Raw genomic sequence first — 21,762 nt, 5'->3', positions numbered from 1 at the left:
ATTCTACCCAAGAAAATTTAAAAATTATTTGTCCAGTGTATTATTAAATTCTTCCCAAATTCTATTAATTATAAATGGATCTAATTTATATAAACCAAAGGAAATATTCATATTATTGTCAAAACTGCTTTTTATGAAACAAGATTCAATTATATTCCTGTCGACCATGGACTTGCTTGATACTACTTTCTCAACTTTTTGAAAATCAATTGGATGGTTAAAATCTCTTACATGAATAAATAGAGCATTGGAATCTTGTCCAGTTCTAATGCTATATTTATGTTGTTTTAATCTTAGTTCGAGATTTTTACCAGTTTGACCGTAATAAACTTTATCGCAAATTTTACAAGGAATCTTAGACACATCCATCAGCATTTTGGGGGGAATTCTTTATCAAAAGTTTTTTTACTGTATCAAGATTTTTGAATACAACTTTAATATTAAAAGTCTTAAGAAGAGAAGGCATATCAACCAAGTTTTCATGGTAAGGGAGAACCAACATATTTTTAGTTGAATAAGGCTGGTTGTCCCTTTTTGGATTGTAAAAAGTATTTCTAGCAACTTTAAAAGATTTATCAATTATATTTCTTGGGTATTTTAAATCATTACCTATTTCATAAATTTTGGATATTTCCTCATCTATGAACTCAGGACTACAAATTCGTAAAGCTCTCAAAAACATTGATGAGAAAACAGACAGTTTGACTCTATCTTAATGCGAGGAATAATAGTAGACATAGGAACAGTTATTTGTAGGTTTTCTGTAAATTTTAAATTTGAATTCATTATTACCCTTAATAATTAAAACATCTAGAAAAATTAAATAGCTTAGCCCATTCTATAAACTTTACTGTTGAGTTTGAAGAAAATAACTCATTGCCTTTTCTAGATGTTTTAATTATTAAGGGTAATAATGAATTCAAATTTAAAATTTACAGAAAACCTACAAATAACTGTTCCTATGTCCACTATTATTCCTCGCATCAAGATAGTCAAACTGTCTGTTTTCTCATCAATGTTTTTGAGAGCTTTACGAATTTGTAGTCCTGAGTTCATAGATGAGGAAATATCCAAAATTTATGAAATAGGTAATGATTTAAAATACCCAAGAAATATAATTGATAAATCTTTTAAAGTTGCTAGAAATACTTTTTGCAATCCAAAAAGGGACAACCAGCCTTATTCAACTAAAAATATGTTGGTTCTCCCTTACCATGAAAGCTTGGTTGATATGCCTTCTCTTCTTAAGACTTTTAATATTAAAGTTGTATTCAAAAATCTTGATACAGTAAAAAAAACTTTTGATAAAGAATTCCCCCCAAAATGCTGATGGATGTGTCTATAAGATTCCTTGTAAAATTTGCGATAAAGTTTATTACGGTCAAACTGGTAAAAATCTCGAACTAAGATTAAAACAACATAAATATAGCATTAGAACTGGACAAGATTCCAATGCTCTATTTATTCATGTAAGAGATTTTAACCATCCAATTGATTTTCAAAAAGTTCAGAAAGTAGTATCAAGCAAGTCCATGGTCGACAGGAATATAATTGAATCTTGTTTCATAAAAAGCAGTTTTGACAATAATATGAATATTTCCTTTGGTTTATATAAATTAGATCCATTTATTATTAATAGAATTTGGGAAGAATTTAATAATACACTGGACAAATAATTTTTAAATTTTCTTGGGTAGAATAGTTTGTGGGGTGAGTTGTGCAAAGGACCTATCCAAGTTGGGTCGGCGCGCGTCAGGTGTTTTAACCGTTGTGGGATCTGATAGTGAGGTGCTGGCCAGACCCCTTATATAGCTTCCTTGGATGCTTTACTTTCATAGTTCCTTGATAATGTGAGTAGTCACGAAAGCGCGTGCGCGCACACACACACACACACACACACACACACACACACACACACACACACACACACACACACACACACACACACACACACACACACACACACACACACACACACACACACACACACACACACACACACATACGTACGTGTGAACTACATGACGGAAGGGATAGACTCAGAAGTGTCCTTGTTTGCAGATGACGTGAAGTTTATGAGGAGAATTAAATCAGACGCGGACCAGACAGGTCTACAAAGTGACCTGGACAGGCTGGATGTGTGGTCCAGAAACTGGCTCCTAGAATTTAACCCCACCAAATGCAAAGTCATGAAGATCTGAGGAGGCAAAAAGGAGACTGCAGACAGAGTATAGGCTAGGAGGCCAAAGACTGCAAACCTCACCCAAGGAGAAAGACCTAGGAGTGAGTATAATACCGAGTACATCACCAGAAGCACACATTAACCAGATAACTGCTGCGGCATATGGGCGCTTGGCAAACCTGAGAATAGCGTTCTGGTACCTCAGTAAGGAATCGTTCAAGACTTTATACACTGTGTACGTCAGGCCCATACTGGAGTACGCAGCATCAGTTTGGAACCCATATCTGGTCAAACACGTCAAGAAATTAGAGAAAGTGCAAAGGTTTGCAACAAGGCTAGCTCCAGAACTAAGGGGAATGTCCTATGAAGAAAGGTTAAGGGAAATCGGTCTGACAACACTGGAGGACAGGAGGGTCAGGGGAGACATGATAACGACATACAAAATACTGCGTGGAATAGGCAAGGTGGACAGAGACAGGATGTTCCAGAGATGGGACACAGAAACAAGGGGTCACAATTGGAAGCTGAAGACTCAGATGAGTCAAAGGGATGTTAGGAAGTATTTCTTCAGTCATAGAGTAGTTAGGAAGTGGAATAGTCTGGCAAGCGATGTAGTGGAGGCAGGAACTATATATAGTTATAAGACGAGGTATGATAAAGCTCATGGAGCAGGGGGAGAGAGAGGACCTAGTAGCGGTCGGTGAAGAGGCGGGGCCAATTAGGTGAGTACACACACGCACGCTAGGGGCCGGATAACGTCTCTCCACGGGTCCTGAGAGGGTGCAGAGGCACTATGTGTACCCCTAACAACAATATTCAGCACATCTATCGAAACAGGGAAATTACCTGAGGTATGGAAGACAGCAAATCTGGTCCCAATTTTTAAAAAAGGAGACATACAAGAAGCACTAAACTATAGACCAGTGCCTCTGATGTGTATAGTATGTAAAGTCATGGGGAAGATTATCAGAAAAGTGTTGGAACACCTAAAAAAGAAATGAACTTATCAACAACAACTAACACGATTTCAGGGAGGGGAAATCCTGTGTCACAAACCTACTGGAGTTCTATGACAGGGTGACAGCAGTAAGGTAAGAGAGAGAGAGAGGGGTGGGTAGATTGCATTTTCTTGGACTGTAAGAAGGCGTTTGACACAGTTCCACACAAGAGATTAGTGCAAAAACTGGAGGATCAAGCAGGGATAACAGGGAAGGCACTACAATGGATCAGGGAATACCTGTTAGGAAGACAGCAGCGAGTCATGATACATGGTGAGGTGTCAGTGAGGGTGCATGTGACGAGTGGGATTCTACAGGGGTCAGTCCTAGGACCAGTTCTGTTTCTGGTATTTGTGAACGACATGATGGAAGGAATAGACTCGAAGTGTCCCTGTTTGCAGATGATGTGAAGTTGATGAGAAAGACTCAATCGGACAAGGACCAGGCAGAACTACATAGGGATCTGGACAGGCTGCAGGCCTGGTCCAGCAATTGGCTCCTGGAGTTCAACCCCACCAAGTGCAAAGCCATGAATATTGAGGAAGGGCAAAGAAGACCGCAGACGGAGTACAGTCTAGGGGGTCGAGACTACAAACCTCACTCAAGGAAAAAGATCTTGGGGTGAGTATAACACCAGGCACATCTCCTGAGGCACACATCAACCAAATAACTGCTGCAGCATATGGGCGCCTAGCAAACCTAAGAACAGCATTCCGCCATCTTAATAAGGAATCGTTCAGGACCCTGTACACTGCATATGTTAGTCCTATATTGGAGTATGCGGCACCAGTTTGGAACCCACATCTAGTCAAGCACGAAAAGAAACTAGAGAAAGTGCAAAGGTTTGCAACAAGACTAGTCCCAGAGCTAAGGGATATGTCCTATGAGGAGAGGTTAAGGGAAATCGACCTGACGACACTGGAGGACAGGAGAGATGGGGGACATGATAACGACATATAAAATACTGAGAGGAATTGACAAGGTAGACAGAGACAGAATGTTCCAGAGATGGGACACAGCAACAAGGGGACACAGTTGAAAGTTGAAGACACAGACGAGTCACAGGGATGTCAGGAAGTATTTCTTCAGTCACAGAGTAGTCAGGAAGTGGAATAGTTTGGGAAGTGATGTAGTGGAGGCAGGATCCATTCATAGCTTTAAGCAGAGGTATGATAAAGCTCATGGTTCAGGGAGAGTGACCCAGTAGCGACCAGTGAAGAGGCAGAGCCAGGAGCTATGAATTGACCCCTGCAACCACAACTAGGTGAGTTCACACACATATACACACACACATACACACACACATACACACACACATACACACACACATACACACACACACACACACATACACACACACACACATATACATATGCACACATATACACACGCACATATACACACACACACACACATATACACACACTCTCTCTCTCACTCTCGCTCTCTTGTTCTCACTCAACCTATTTTTAAGTTTTCTTTTTTCTGTTTTTTCAGTAATTCATTAAGAAAAAGGAGTTTCCAGCTCCTGGCTTTCAGTATCTTTGTCACCTACAACACATGGCTTATCGGAGAAAGGATTTTAATCTGCTTCTCAATGTAATTGGGTAGAAAAAACTATAGGGATAAGAACTCAATAAATATAGAGCATTGCAACTATTAAGTGAATACAGTATATACATTTACATGCAAGTATACATATGAATATACTTGATGTTTATACTGTACTACAGTAAATGCAAGTAGGAATTGTAAGATTTACCTGTCATCTTACAGTACAGTGCTAGTCATGGCATTATGCCACCCCTCCTCCACACACGTACCAAAACAGAAACACATACCATGAAAGATTATAATATATATATTTGCACACTTACTGAGGTTTTAATACTTGGTGCTGCGTCCTTTACGCTTAATCACATCCCTCAGCCATGTAGGAAGACTCACACAAATTCTTGAGAGTTTGGGGAGGTATATTATTCCACGCCTCATGTAGAGCAGCCTCCAACCATGGGATGGAACTGATATCCTTGCCCAGTAAACTTTGTTTCACTATTGACCAGAGGTTCTCAGTAGGGTTTAGGTCTGGGGAATTGCCTGGCCAGTCATCAAAGAACCTCACTTCACAGTCTTTAAGCCACTGGACTACAGATTTGGTGGTATGACACGGTATACTGTCCTGCATAAAAACTGTAGCCCCACACTTGTCAAATGCCTCAGGTAAATTATCACACAATAACTCCAGGCAATTATACTGGTTCATACACTAGTTTTGGGGAAACAATGAATTCCCCAATACTGTGAGCACTGAAACACCCCCAAACCATGAGCAAGTCTGGGTGTTTGGTGGTACCACAGGTGTAGTGTGGGTCTAGCAGGTCACTACCTCCGGGCAGGTACAAATGTCCCCCATGGTTACAGGTGATGGTGAAAGTTGCTTCATCACTCCAAAGTACTTCATACCACTGTTGAGGATTCCAATGAAGATATTTCTTTTCATAATCCAACCTACGTTTCTTCTGTGGCTTGGAGAGGATTGATTTCTTAACCTGGCGGAGACTACTGTAGCCCATTTCTGACACACGTCTGTTAATAGTTCTTACAGACACCTCTGAGAGAAGATGTGGGTTTTTTTCTTTCAATTCTCTAACAGTTATCTTAGGTGTACTCTCTGCTTCTTTAACACAGTTAAGGTACGAACAGATGTCTTCTTCGAGGGGCCAGGCTGAGGTTTGGCAGACTGTAACTCAACACTGCCACCAGCCTTGAAACGCTGCACCCAATTCCTCACTGAACGCTCACACATACCAACATTCTCCACTGTTTCTTTTGTCCGGTGCCCAATTTTGTGAAGCCCCATGATTTGAGCTATAGTTTCAGGTGTTAAAGGCTTCCTTTTGCCCATAATCAAACATGTATAGCCCCGAAGGCAAAGGGAACACCAGACAAAAGATGGGGCGGATGAGGGACAAAAGTGCAACACTTTCTCTAACCACGGCAGCCACGTGAGCACTGAAGAGTCACTGGAGTGTGGCAGCAGGCCATGACGTCATGCTAATGGCTGCTACCCTGTATGGTAGGCCTTCAATTTTCGTCACGGCATTATGCCGGGGCGCTCACCTGGCATAATGCCGTGACTAGCACTGTATGTGTTCATGAGACAAAGAGAAAAGACTAGTAGTCTGACCAGAGTACAAAACCTTTATCAGCTTTCACTTTCACAATTGTATGACAGGAGAGTATAAAGGAAGTAGGAGAGTATAAAGGAAGTATATCCTTGGGAGGTTGCTGTCTACCAACTATCTTCTACGTCCCCACATATCACTTATAATTCAAACAACTAAATCTTCTATGAAAGTGGAGACAGTTTTTTGTTAAAGCAACAGTTTAATACTTTTGCTTGTCTTATAATCAGTGTTTTTTTTTTCTTTGTTAACTTATAAATTATCAGATGTTCTTATATACACTGTATTTGTACTGAATGATCAGAATTCCAAACATTGCTTTGGATAAGTTTTGCAAGTTAGTGCCTGATCAGGTGGGCTGTAGTGTATACTTTGGACTGCCTCTCACTAGTGCCAACAGCATGATTGATCAGCCCATCAGCCTGAAGTCCTGGTGTGGGGGTTGGAGGACGGTGATCCCTGGAATCTTCTTTGGGTCCCAAGTATTTCTGATTACAGATGCTCTACTTTATTCCCTAAAATATGTTTAGAGTGGTCAAGCATGCAGCTTAATATTCTTGATTTATTTTGTCCTCAGTTCTATGTGCAGGCCTCCATACCATCTGGGATGCAACCTGCACCTCCAGCTATTGCCCCAGCACCAGGACCACAGACAAGTACAAGTACAGTATCAGCGCTCCACCAGCCCCTGCAGCACCATCTGGCTCCACAACCACTTACTCATCCTGGCGTTTCTCCATCTCCTATGCCACAGGTATTACTTTTATTTTGTGTGTTAAGTAGATACAATTTTTTTGCCCTTCATTCCTTTACACTGTCCACGTAAAACCAATAAAGCATTTAAACTTCTGGGAATTCCTCAAAGAACTGGATATGTGCTCATTGGAGAGGTGAGAGATCCCTTATAATATACACATGGAAAATACTGGTGGAGCAAGTGAGGAAGCTGGATCATTATATCCCTGGAGAGGCAGATCAATCAGGTTATGATGGATATGTAAGTCAGTGAGCTGCCAACAGCAACATCCTGGTTCATGGAGAATAGGGCATGATATATATTTAGGCATAAATGATAGGGGTTCAGATGAAAGTTCCAAGTGATGCCGTTTGTGTTGGACAAGCATCTGGGCTCTTGTGTGCCAAAGTTATATCTGAATAGTCAAAAAACAAAAATCCTGTCATTGATACCACAAAATAGAATGTTTATTAACATTCTGGCAGTATAGGTTGTAAACTGTATATTTGTCAGAAAAGTGCACCAGCTTATGGTATGGAGTTTAAATTTGAAATATTGTGTGCATTGTGCAAGTAATGAAGAAATATGTTAAAGCTAAAGAGACTCAAAAAAAAAAATTTTTTTGGAACATTGTAATTTTGTTTTGCATTAGGAAGTTTAGTGCTGAACACATTATTAAATTTGCCTTTGTTTTAGTTTTCTCCGCAGTTACAAGTTATTCAGAGTGGAATACCCGGTACCCCATATGTTCAACAACTGTACCAAAATGCTCAGGGTCAGCTGATCATGCCTAGCAATCTCACCCTTCAGACTGCTACAGGCATGAACACAACATCTATTCAACCAAGCACTCTGAATGGACTTAATCAGCCACTTCAGGTGAGATTGTGTCTAGTTGAAATTTTGTCGAGAGCTCAGTGGGAGGTTCTGTGAAGTTGTCTTTATCTTACAACATGAATAATGTTTCCCCTTCACTCATACTCAGTATAAATTTTATTTGTTTATTGTGAGAGCATGTATTTCATTTTTTTTGCAATTTATTTTTTCATCTTTGCTAAATAATGTTACATATCCCAATTTTGAGACAGCTTTGTTCTGAAGGGAAAATCTCATTGTCTTATCCCTGATATTTGACACTTTCCTTTACAAGTTTTATTATCCACTCTGTTATGTAGTGTCATCCCTCACCTCTTACTTGATGGACTGCAGCATTTAAAGTATTACTTTAAATGCTGCAGTCCATAATTCTGTTGTTAATTAAGCAGTCTTTCTTCTTAAGTATCCTGGAAGACATAATTATAAAAAATTTTGCTTTTTTACCATAAATATTTTAATTTTTGGATTTATATTTGGACATCATAATTCCAAACTGGAGTTATCTGGATAAAGATTCTTAAATTATGCAGTTAGTTAATAAAAAAAATGTTAAGAGATCATCCTTTATTCCGAATTTCTGAACACATTCTCTCTTATTCAGAAAAATTAAACAGTGATAAAATTCATATATGCCAAGTAGAATACAGTATTTGATTTATTATTTGTCCCTTGGGCAAGTTTGCTCTTCTAGTGGATATTTGGGCCAGCAGGCTGCTAACACGAACATCCTGGTTAAACTAGCAATCAGCATGGTAATCTGATCTCAGAAAGAGTTGTAAGGATAGAAGAACCCTTGAAACTGACCATAGGCATTTTTTTTTTTTCAACAAGTTGGCCGTCTCCCACCGAGGCAGGGTGACCCAAAAAGAAAATACTTTCATCATCATTCAACATTGTTACCTCACTCACACATAATCACTGTTTTCGCAGAGGTGCTCAGAACACAACAGTTTAGAAACATATACGTATAAAGATACACAACATATCCCTCCAAACTGCTAATATCCCGAACCCCTCCTTTAGAGTGCAGGCATTGTACTTCACATTTACAGGACTCAAGTCCGGCTATATAAAAATAACTGGTTTCCCTGAATCTCTTCACTAAATATTACCCTGCTCACACTCCAACAGATCGTCAGGTCCCAAATACCATTCGTCTCCATTCACTCCTATCGAACGCAACAGATCGTCAGGTCCCAAATACCATTCGTCTCCATTCACTCCTATCGAACGCGCTCATGCACGCCTGCTGGAAGTCCAAGCCCCTCGCCCACAAAACCTCCCTTACCCCTTCCTTCCAACCTTTTCGAGGACGACCCCTACCCCGCCTTCCTTCTTCTACAGATTTAAACGCTCTCCATGTCATTCTACTTTGATCCATTCTCTCTAAATGACCAAACCACCTCAACAACCCCTCTTCAGCCCTCTGACTAATACTTTTCTTAACTCCACACCTTCTCCTAATTTCCACACGCCGAATTTTCTGCATAATATTTACACCACAAATTGCTATTAGACAGGACATCTCCACTGCCTCCAACTGCCTCCTTGCTGCAGCATTTACAACCCAAGCTTCACACTCATATAAGAGTGTTGGTACTACTATACTTTCATACATTCCCTTCTTTGCCTCCATAGATAACATTTTTTGCCTCCACATATACCTCAATGAACCACTCGCCTTTTTTCCTTCATCAATTCTATGATTAACCTCATCCTTCATTTACCTGCATGAAAGTGAATGTGCACCTCTTGGTGCAGCTCAGGATGTGCTGGTGGTGCTGTGTGTGGATAAAAGGACACAGGTATATGACATTTTTATTGGATATATTTTGTTCCTGGGATCTTGGTGTCTCCAAAATGGAGGAAACCGAAACATATAAAGATGTGTTCTTTCATCCACAGTGTCGTTATTATTATATCTTGTGATTGTACATTTGTAGACTTTGCCCACTGCTTCAGTCTCATCAGATTGGCTGCGTAGTTCATAATGAACAGGATTTTAATCTATTTTTCCATACATTGCCTTTGGTCCTTACAGCCTCATTCTGAACCTAGTCATACTGTGACTTATTCCAAGGGTAAAATTCCAGTAAACGTCCATGTAATAAGTCAGTCAGTCTCTGACTTTTAATAATGTTTATGTAAAAATGATCAGATGACAAAGTAGTAGAAAATAAGTAATTGGAACATTGTGAATGTGTAAATACAGCAACACTTACAGATAAATTGTACATTACTATTAATATATTTTGTATTATATTTGTAAATTGGATTGTGAGTAAGCCAAAATATTTTACAGGTCATTGCTGCAGGGAAGCCATTCCAGGGGCAGATTGCTCCACACATGTTGACAACTACAACAGGGAAAGCTGGAGTGCTGCAAGCAGGAGGTCAAGGTAATTAGCTCCATTGGTTGTGCAGCAGGGTCAATAATTCATAGGTCATGTACTTCCCTAGCACATAATTGGGTCGTAGTATTTCTCGAGTGTCTTGTAGAGCTTGTCATCAAGCACACATGGTAATCTAGTTGGTAAATTTTGAAGATTTCTCAATGAACATTATAAATATTGTCCCAATAGGTTACTCTCCTGCGGCCATCCCAACCACAGGTAGTCAGACTTTGGTGATTGGTCAGCTGCCCATGGGAGTCATCAGCAGCCCGCAGCACAACATTCTTCCTGCCCATTCAACTACACACAAGCCCACAGACATGCAAAAGGTTAGTTTGCTTAGGAATATTTTTATTGCTTGATATTTATTGTAGTGAATGACAGTAGCTAACAAACTAGGAATGTAAAACACATGAGGCAGAACCAGAGATATAGCGAGCAAGTGAGCAGGGGTAGTGGTCACTCCTATGCACACTTGGCCACATTTAGTGCCTTTCGTTGCCTTTTTCAGATGCTATTGCCTGCTGTACTAGACCATAATGGATGAGCACTGTAGTAGGCCTACTGACCCATCCTAGACAGATCTTTCTCAAATCCAATCTTTCTCACTTATAAGAACCTAAGAATTAAGCATTGTAGTTGGCCTGTTGGTCCATGCAAGTAAGCACGTCCTCCTCAAATCCACCTCTTCTCACACTTGTATTGAACATACAGTAATAGAAAACCAGTTCAGTAGGTATATTGGTCCATGCTTGATGGATCTAGTAAATTAACATAACAGAGTAGTGCTGCAGTAAATTTGCTGGCCCTTGCTGGGCAGGTCCTGTAAAAGTAATCATAGTATGGGAACATGAACAAATTGTAGTATTAACTACAAAATGGTATAAAATACTGACAAGTTGAAGATTAAGACACGTGTAACAGTTGGGTATCTTTATTGATGAAATGTTTCACATACATGGTTTGCTTCTTCAGTCAAATACAAAGGGAGCAGTAGTAAGGAAATAAAGATGATGTAATCAGTCCATCAACCTTGGAGAAGAAGTATTTGAGGTGGTCAGTCCCTCAGCCTGGGATAATATGTCATCTAATAAAAAGGCTTGGTGTGCTACATGTGTTATATTTTCATAGTGAAAATTATTCTTCTGTGTAATAGTGAATTTAGTTTATTTTAGAAAACAATATATGTTAAGTATATATAAATACAGTATTTAACAAGGGTTTTGTAAGATTATTAATTATTATAAATAAAGAAAATTTAGTCTAAGATATAATTCAAAATGAATTTAGTTTTGTAAACAAATGGAATTGCTGTACTGCTTTTTTAAAAATTATGTACACCAGTGAAGACTCATTTTGATAAATTAGACACATGTGCAACTCTTGGGTATCTTTATTGAGGAAACGTTTTGCCACACAGTGGCTTCATCAGTCCATACAAAGGAGAATCTTGAAGAACAGGAGGAGAATGAGGTAATCGGTCCCTCAACCTTGAGCCAATGTGGTCAGTCCATCAATCTTGAATAGAATACAGCATATGTGCGGAGAAGGAGCTTATAAACCGTAGGCAGGAGAGGTGCAGCAGTCGTAGGTGGTGTTACATTTGTTCAATGTGGAAGTAGGTCGTGCCCAAGGGTTAGGTAAGTGAAGAATTCCCAAGTATTAAGATCCCAAGAAGTTGCAGTGTCTGACAGGATTGTAGATGAATGATTTAGAGAACCGACACGTTGATAAATCAGACACATGTTGCACATGTATCTAATTTATCAACATGTCGGTTCTCTAAACCATTCATCTACAAGACTCATTTTAACGAGATTTTATACATTTCTCTGCAGCAAGGCATTACGTGGGCCACCCCTGGGACCCTCCACTCTCCTGCTCTTCTTGCTGCACAGAATCAACCAATATTCATCCGAAATGCTCAGCCTGGACAAGAGAATGTTTTTATTTCAAACCCTCAGCCACAAACCATGCATGCTCCAAATTGTGAGTTCACTACCTTTTGTATGTTAACTAGAAACAGGATGACAGTTATTGTATTATGTGGATGGACATCCTATTTTTCAGGAATGTTCTTTATTTTTTTTTTTTTTTTTTTTATTATTTTTATTCACTTTTCCTGTTTACTGTTTTTCCTTTTCCACATTTCACTCCTCTTTTGGTTCTCCTTTTCTTTTATTTTTCTTTCTCTCTTCCCTTGTCACTTCTTCACATTACCTCTCATGTACCTACTTTCTCTTCTTTCCATCTGTTTGTGGCATCTAAAACTGTAATTTTTAATTCTTGTACAAATGTGTCTTTTCTACTGAGGGGAAAACCCTTTGTAGCCTATATTTTATAACTGTTTTCTCTATACCTTATTGAGCATTTCTTAAATTTCTAATAATAATTAACTTTTGCATAGGTGTATGTAAGTGATGTTTTGTAATTACTATTGTGCAGCATCAAAGTTTGCATACATTTTTTTTTAACACATTGGCTGTTTCCCACCGTTTCTCATCATTTTATGTTTGCAGCAGTGAGTCATGTGATTACTTTTTTCTTTACCTTATTTGTAGTTAAATGGACAGAGGCATGCTTGTGTTCCATAGTTAACACTGTTTAATTCAACACTTATTTGTGTTGTTTCCTCCTTGATCTCAGTTCAGTATTCTTCCACTGTAGTTGTGATGGAAAACTTTCTAGTATCCTTCCTGTACTCCTTTTTTTTCTCAGTTAACCTTCCTTTATTGCCCTAATGTTAAAATTATTATTAAATAACGTTTGCAAAGGCATATACATTTTTTTTATTAACACATTGGCTGTCTCTCACCAAGGTAGGGTGGCCCAGAAAAGAAAAACTTTCATCATCATTCACTCCATCATTGTCTTGGCAGAGGTGCGATAAAACTGCAACATTAACACCCCTCTTCATAGTGCAGTCAGTGTACTTCCTATCTCCAGGACTCAAGTCCGGCCTGCCGGTTTCCCTGAATACCTTCATAAATATTACCATGTTCACACTCCAACAGCATGTCAAGTCATAAAATCCATTTGTCTCTATTTGCTCCTATCTAACACACTCATGCATGGAAATCCAGCCCCTCCCTCAACCTTTCTTAGTCTGACCCCTGCCCCGCCTTCCCTCCGCTACAGATTTATGCAATCTTGAAGTCATTCGAGAGTCTTTACAAAGTTTTTATTTAATGCCTTTGTGCTCCTTATTTATGGATGATAACCTGGGAATACTTATAATTATTTCAACCTTATTGATCTAATGTAATGCACATTACTTTTGCTAAGCAGTGTGACTGTAGTGGCGACTTAAGAAAGAAATTGTTTTCAGACATGAGGTGTGGGGAGTGCAAGAGAGGTTATCTTCAACTCTGGATAATGTTCATTAATAAGTGAATGTTTAGTCTCTAACTTGATACACATGATTCCTTTCCAGGTGATTTTTTTTTTTTTTAACCTGACCGACTGTCTCCCACCAAGGTAGGATTAACCCTTCCTCCTCCTCAAACAAAAAAAAATAAAAAGGAAACCTTTGCTATCATTCATTCAATAACTGTCTTGCCATATGTGCAGACATTACAATTCAAATGACTCGCTGAACTGTATTATCTTCACTCTTCCTTCAGAATTCAGGCATTGTACTTCCTACCTCTGTGACCTAACACTCTTCACACACACTGCTGGTGGATGCTCAAGCCCCTACCATGTAAAACATCCTTCAAACCTTCTGGGATGAACCCCAACCATTTCCTTCTTCTGTCTTAGGTTTACACACCCAAGGCAGGTGAAATTGCTGACCTAGAAAATGTACAGAGAACCTCCACGGGATATATAACTGCGATAAAACACCTCAGTTATTGGGAACGCTTGAAGTTCCTCAACCTGTACTCCCTAGAATACAGGCAGGAGAGATACATGATTATATACACTTGGAAAATCCTAGAGGGATTAGTACCAAACTTGCACACGAAAATCACCCCGTATGAAAGCAAGAGACTCGGCAGATGATGCAACATTCCCCCAGTGAAAAGCAGGGGCACCACTAGCACGATAAGAGACAACACAGTAAGTGTGAGGGTCCCAGGACTGTTCAACTGCTTCCTATCATACATAAGGGGGATTACCAATAGACCCCTAGTTGTCTTCAAGAAGGCACTGGACAAGCACCTAAAGTCAGTACCTGACCAGCCGGGCTGTCACAGCCTGGTTGATCAGGCCCTGATCCACCATGAGGCCTAGTCACAGACTGGGCCACAAGGGCGTTGATTCCCAAAACCCTCTCCATGTATACCCTCTTGGTTATTCAAATCTGCTTTATCCTCTCTTAACTCCCAAATCACCTTAAGTAAAATTTCTCACTTGGGTCAATTTCTGCAATTTTTAGTTGTTGTCCTTCCAACTGGATGTCTCAAAAATAATTAAAGAGGATTCATCTCTTAGTCTTTTTTCTTTTTTTAACACATTGGCCATCTCCAACTGAGGCAGGGTGACCCAAAAAAGAAAGAAACACTCTCATCATAATTCACACACAATCATTGTCTTTACAAAGGCCTCCAGATACGACAGTTCAGATTTACGGTGTTCATATTAGGAAGCCAAAATAAAGTATCTTTTACAGTCATTTACAGTGTTCCTACTAGGATGCTAAAATAAAATATGTTTTACAGTAGTTTACAGTGTTCTACTGGGATGGCAAAGCAAAGTAACAAACTTCTACTTGTGTTCAAGAACTCCCCAGTGACAGTAAAGTTTACATACTCTGGATTGCTGCTCATGCTAATTATTTCACTTGGCAGTATTGTTCTTTGCATATACTATCTATTCCTTTGTTTTTTAACTCCTGTTTACTCTTGTATATAATTGTTGAAAGACACTTCATTCCTTGCATACATCATCACTTCTTAATGCAGCAAAAAATTAAAAATTATTAATATTTTATTTTTTAATTTTTTCAGGTTTGTCAATACTGTATGTAATGAAAAGTGTATTCTTCATTTTTCAAGATGTGCATAATTACAGTACTAAATGACCTTATATTGTTTAAGCTATGATGCCACCCTTGGGATCCATGCAGCATGGCACGCAAACCCCCAAGCAACGAGCTGGAATGGAAATGCCTGCCAACATCCAGCCCAAGGCACCCAATATGCGTCCGCCTATCCTGCCCTCGAATCCTGCACAAATTCGTCCAGGTTCTTCAGTTTCTACTCAAACAGCTGGACAGCAGCTTGCCCCTGGACCTATGACAGCACCCAGAGCACAGGTAAAACAAGTGTATCTTGTAAATTTTTTTACATTTTAAAGTAGTTGTATTGAATCAGCTTTGAAGAGTTCATAAATAATTCAGTCACTTCATTAAATAACTGAACTTGGAAGAAAGGTCATTGTGGTCTATGGAATGTAAATGAACGAGCAGAAAATAAAAAGCATATGTTTCAGTGAATGAAGAGTGCCTGGCTGATCTTTAAAAATATTTGTAATGAATTTTTTGTTTAGAGTGATTTGTTTTGATGAAAGGAGGAGGGATAATGGGATATATTTTGTATTTAACATGTGTATTTGTAAAGTTATTTTCTTGGAATTACTTTTTTTTATATTTTCTCTTTGTTAAAAGTAGATTGATAGAAAATATGTAGAGTATGAACGATTAAAATATAACCTTGTCTTCAGAATAAAGTACGTGGCAAGAGTGGCACCAACCGATCATCTCCAGCTATGAGCAATGCTGCCCAGATGACCAATACTCAAGTGTCTCACACTACTGTGGTTAATGCTAATACCATGGCTACTACAGTTGTTGCTGCTAATGCCAGCACTCAAGTTATGCAGCAGACGGCAGTCTCGCCAGCACCCATGTCATCTTCACCTGCTGTTACTGTTTCTGCTGCTAATAAAGTTATTTCTCAGGCTGCCCCTATGCAAGCTATTACTAGTATGGCTCAAGCTAAGTAAGTATTTAAAATTTGACTAGGAACAAGTTTTGTAGCTATTATTAATGCTTTAATTTGGGGGAATAAGAGTCAGAATACCATGGCTGCCAGACCTTGACCAGACATCTGACTTTCTTCCCTATTCTTTCCCCACTCACTTTTAAGTAATTATATTTATTTTGCCAAACAATAAGGAGGCTTTCAATTCAAGTTAGCCCCTAAATTTTTGTGATGAAGGAAGGGTGGGAATGTTGCAGTTGGATGGTAATCTGAATTGTTATGTCAGCACACTTCTGGCAAGACACTGATTGAGTGAATGATGGTGAATGCATATTTCCGGCAAGACACTGATTGAGTGAATGATGGTGAATGCATATTTCCGGCAAGACACTGATTGAGTGAATGATGGTGAATGCATATTTCCGGCAAGACACTGATTGAGTGAATGATGGTGAATGCATATTTCCTTGGGTCACCCTGCTTGGCAGGAGACAGCTCTTGAGGTAAAAAAAAAAAATTAAATAATAGAGCATATTATATTAACTTACGTAGGAAATTATTCTGTAGCAGTAATAAATTTGATTAGAGGGCATAATCCTGATGAGTAATAAAGTGACACTTATACCAGAGCAAACTCAAGCTTCAAACTCACCTTTGAAAGAAAGATTGTCTAATAAAAGCTTACCCTGCTATACGAGTCTTTGTATTACAGTAATAAACTTTGTTAACGAAATCAGATTGTTCAGTTTTACAATACAGTATTGTACTTACAGAACTGGAGTACCAATGACCCCCCCAACAGCACCTTTACCTCCAGCTGGGCAGCCACCTCCTGGTTTACCACAGCTGGTTAGAGCGCCAACACCCAAAACCCAGCAGTCCAGTGTTACCATTCCTCAGGTGTCAGCGGCTCCCTCCCCACCTACGCTAATATCTAGTGTTTCTTTGCAAGCGCCAACTCATGTACAAACTATGACCACCCAGTCTTCTGTAAATACACCTGCCCCAGTCCTTGCTCCTGCCACTTCCACCATGACTTCACAACAGCAACACCATCAACAGCAACTTCAGCAGCATCAACAGCAGCAGCAACAGCAACAACTACAACACCATCAGCAACAACAACAGCAGCAACAGCAGCAACAGCAGCAGCAGCAGCAGCAGCAGCAGCAGCAGCAGCAGCAGCAGCAGCAGCAGCAGCAGCAGCAGCAGCAACAACAACAGCAACAAGTTGCATGTCCAGTATCTCAAGTTGCACCATCTTTGCAGCCTCCAACTCTGGCACCAGCAGTGGCACCAATTTCCTCAACACCTCCAATACTCCAAGCCAAGACAGAGGTCAAAATGGAAAACCCCACTCAAAAAAAACTAAATCCCATAACACCTCTGACTACTGAAAACAATTCAGGCAAAAAAGTTAATCCTGTTACGTCAATGCAGTCTTCAGGGACCACGACACACATGACACAGGCTGCAATACACCAGTTGCCAACACCAACAATAAATGGTGCACCATCTAGTGAGAGTGGAGAGGGTAGGTTGAAAAATATATGTCAGATTTGGTTTATATATATGTTTGCAGAAGAACAGAGTAGATTGAGATAAGGGGAAAGGATGGGTGAGTGCAAATGAATTTAGAAAAAGTGTACGTCAATCCCCCGAGATATGAGATTAATGTCCTACAAGTTGGCTCGTAGTGTGAAAACTCATATCACAGAAATGTATTTAACTCTTTTGGGGTGGGTTCTGTCATACTATAACTTTGAAGCCCAGGTCTGTCCTGTTATTCTATGTGATATGCTCAACTTACTCAGATAAGCTGTGAGCAGTACATTTGGGCCAAGATATGAGAGAATGGGTCAATGCAGTAAGTGTACACCATATAAAAAAAAATCTTGTGGCAAGCAATGTGTATTGGGAAAAAAAACGAACCGTAATTTGGGTTTAAAACAATGACTTGCAGTATTTTCATATGGTTTTTAGGATTCTATTCTTGGTTTCTTGGTCTCATTTGATAGAATAGAAGATATATTACAGAAATAGAGATGATTTTGATTGGTTTCAGGACAAAGTAACTTGAAATCGAGCTCAAGGTATTGGTAATGTTAGATTTTTACTGATATTCCAGAATAGTACACAAATTATGTCACTCATCCAATACAGGTCCAACTGATCAGTCTAGTACATGTTCACAAATGCGCTGAAATTATTTATACAGTTGTTACAATAATGCAGTAGTCTGCATCAATAAAAATTAAAAATGGAGTGCAGGCATAATGTAAGAGAGGCCTGGGGATATAATAAATAAACAGAAGAAATGTTTTTTTTAGTTCCAGGAATATCTACATTATTTATTCTGGACCCTATTTTTAAATTTACAATTTTTTTATTTTGTGTGAAATTGGCCAAATTACCGATTTGTGATCACTTTATTGGGTAGTTGAAATAGGTAAATGGGTGGTTTCTTGTACTTGGTTGTTAGAATAGAAGAAATACTAATGAAATAGCTATGAGTTTGGTCAACTGGAGAAGTGGAATTGGCAAAAAATAGGGCCAATTCCATTGTATGAGCGAAATCACTGATGCGTAATTATCGCCGAGACCGTTAACTTTGCGAGAGTGTAGTTCTGTAAGTTTTCCATCAAATTTTGTACTTTTGGTTTTATTATCATCATATAAAGCTTCTCTATCATTTCCAGAGAAATAATTTTTTTTTTATTCTCCAGCCCTGAGAGCAAGTTTAAGATCAGGGGTTCTGACCCCTGACCCTTATCAACCAAATGTCTATTTTTCATTACAACTTATCATTTGGAAGCAAGAAAACATAAATAAAACACAAATACAATATATCAGCTGATGTGCAGCATACTTAATTTAAACACTTGTGTTTGCACAAATATGTTTGTATGTGATTCTCATGTTGGCAAAAAAAAAGAAGGCACTGATATGTTGATGTTAGGTACTAAAGAAAGATGCTGGTATTGGAAAGATATCATATCGAGAGTTCTTGTAACTTGAGGGATTGCTGTGTGATGGTGGTAAGTGCTATAAATGTATTAAACAGTAGTAAGTTATTTTAAGTTTTGACCCTTTTTTTATGAGGTGAGTGAGGCACATTACTGTATACAGGAAAAAATGGAAATAATTTTAGTAAGGTAAGTCTTAGACACGTGTGTGATATCGCATTGGGTGTTTCATTTGTTTACAGACTGATTTGTAAGAGAAGTGAATGCTAGAGTGCTAAGAGAGAAATAAAGTGCTAAAAGATAATTAATTTATATAAAATGGAATCATTTGATATGATATATAAAAAGGAATCATTTGATATGAGTAGTGTGGTATGGAAAGATATATAAATAAAAAATATTTGAAAGTTAATACAGAAAATAATGGGACGATTAGTAGAATTTTTTTTGTTTTGACACGTTGACCGTTTCTCACCGAGGCAGGGTGACCCAAAAAGAAAGAAACCCCCCCCCCCTCCCCTAAATAAGAAAAAAAACTGAACCAAACTGAATGAGAATGTGAAGACATGGTAGTTAAGATACTTTGGACTGAATGTATCTGTAGTTGTATCAACTTTCTTTGAACCACTATATGGAATTGCTCCTACTGTTTCATTAAGTTTATTCCACTTTATCATTCATTATGTTCAATATTTTTTAATAACCAGTTGATTTGGGTTTTCAATTTTTCTCTTGTTATTGTTGCATCCCTGGTAAAGAACCTGTCTTTGTCTAGCCTCTCCACACCCATAGAGTACAATATTTTGTACGTAGTAATTATACCCTTTTTTTTTTTCTCCGTAGCTCATTCTCTTAGTGTGGCACCAGCCTTGATGCACAGCTTTTTACTGTTTCAAATTTCTCTCTTGTATTTTATTAAAACAAAATTCCACACCAGCACTGCATACTCAAGAATGCTTCCCATATATAAGGTACGGTGTGTTTTCGACACATTTTTTCTAGGTTTTTGAACCTACTTTAATATTTGCAAGTATTGCCTGTGCTATTCCAGTCATTTTCTTTTAAGTCTTCTTTTAGTTTTCTGTTATTCTCTTGTGTTCATATTATTATTTTGGCAACATCCATGAACACAAATTTATAGATGTTGGTGCCTATTGTCAGTTTTTTACTTTCAGCTAACCACTTCTGTATCTCTCTTAGATGTCATTATTCTTTAGTTGGAGCCTGGTGCTAACCAGGAGTCTCATCTTCCCCAGGCATCCCAGCAGAGGGATGACCTCCCCACCATCATGCACTGTCTCCTCCTCCAGGCTGTCTGTTGGCGTGTCCTCTTTTTGAAGCTTTGTTTTATCCTGTTGAAAGGTATGACTGGTGCTTAAATTTATGGAGAGAGTTCTCCAGGCTATAGGCTTGTACAGGAATATTGATGCCAGGTTCTTGGTGAGGTTCTCTTTTTCATATGTGTTCGAGTCAGTGTTGCCATGAATGTAAACATGTGTGACCTAAGATATCTCAACACCTAGAGTGGCACAGGTCTTCACTCAAAGTATAGCTACTCTAAGAGACTTAAATATTAGCCTTACATGTACTATATTATACTTAACCATCCTAATGGTTTATATGACATTAAGATTTTAAAACTCCCAGCTATTGGATGCCACTGACATACAAACAACCAAATTAACAAATAATAATAATGGTAGAATTGCTGACAATGTTAGGTAAATGGACACAGATGCAACTATTGTGACATTTATTATGGCAACTTTCCACTCCCCAGGAGCTTTGTCAAGCCGTTGTAGCTTGAGAAAGCTCCATTTAACTAACAAAATAACAAATCACTTAAAGGATGTAGGTCAGTAAAGGAAAATAAATTACATTAATGATAAACATAACATTAAAAACTGATTGTGGCAACTGTGACTGATCTTGAGGCCTGGCATCTTCTTTACATCATAACCACAAAAATACACATTCATTTACAGGCCTCTTGAATATAAGCTTCGAAGGGGATGTAAACTGTGGAATTTTTTCCACCTTCATGTGAATTTTTTTTTTTTATTTACAGAAGTAGTATTATGTTTATAGGCAAGCAGCAGGTTTCATCATTACACAGTGTGCACCTGAATGAATATTGTAAAGTATACTGTAGAATGAGAGTTTGAGGGCCACTCACAATAGTAGAAGCTGTGTATTGTACCAATGCAACAAAAGCACCTTACACATAATATTATACAGCATAGGAAGGCAGATAAACCTATATTTATTATGCAACCATTATATATCTAAAATACTATGTATGTGCAGTATTTTAACATAATCACCATGGTATATACACCACCTTCCTTAGGCCTGGTTTTTTTGATAACCAAAGATATCTACAAAATAAAAACTTTAGTAAGCATCTCGAAAAATTTATTCAACCCTGTAGCTGAATCAATGACATTTCCAGTACTACAGTAGCAGGGTGCTTCTTCCAGTATACATGTTTGAAGGTAA

At 38.6% G+C, this 21,762-nt stretch overlaps 1 protein-coding gene across 12 annotated transcripts in view; it reads left to right on the top strand.

Annotated features, from left to right (window-relative positions):
* LOC128696855 (polyhomeotic-like protein 2) overlaps positions 1-21,762 on the top strand; it is a 227,155-nt gene that overhangs the window by 169,344 nt on the left and 36,049 nt on the right. For 11 of the 12 annotated variants that reach the window (XM_070096168.1, XM_070096161.1, XM_070096162.1 and 8 more), the window contains 8 exons: positions 6,943-7,119; positions 7,798-7,980; positions 10,280-10,376; positions 10,560-10,699; positions 12,209-12,359; positions 15,413-15,630; positions 16,038-16,315; positions 17,071-17,831. In XM_070096168.1, the coding sequence (XP_069952269.1) occupies positions 6,943-7,119; positions 7,798-7,980; positions 10,280-10,376; positions 10,560-10,699; positions 12,209-12,359; positions 15,413-15,630; positions 16,038-16,315; positions 17,071-17,831 (2,005 nt within the window). The remainder of the gene's footprint in view (positions 1-6,942; positions 7,120-7,797; positions 7,981-10,279; positions 10,377-10,559; positions 10,700-12,208; positions 12,360-15,412; positions 15,631-16,037; positions 16,316-17,070; positions 17,832-21,762) is intronic. The other variant, XM_070096164.1, reaches the window with a different exon arrangement.

This window comes from Cherax quadricarinatus, chromosome 52 (assembly GCF_038502225.1).
Source record: "Cherax quadricarinatus isolate ZL_2023a chromosome 52, ASM3850222v1, whole genome shotgun sequence".
Lineage (NCBI taxonomy): Eukaryota > Metazoa > Arthropoda > Malacostraca > Decapoda > Parastacidae > Cherax > Cherax quadricarinatus.
This window is presented reverse-complemented; position numbering and strand designations above follow the sequence as displayed.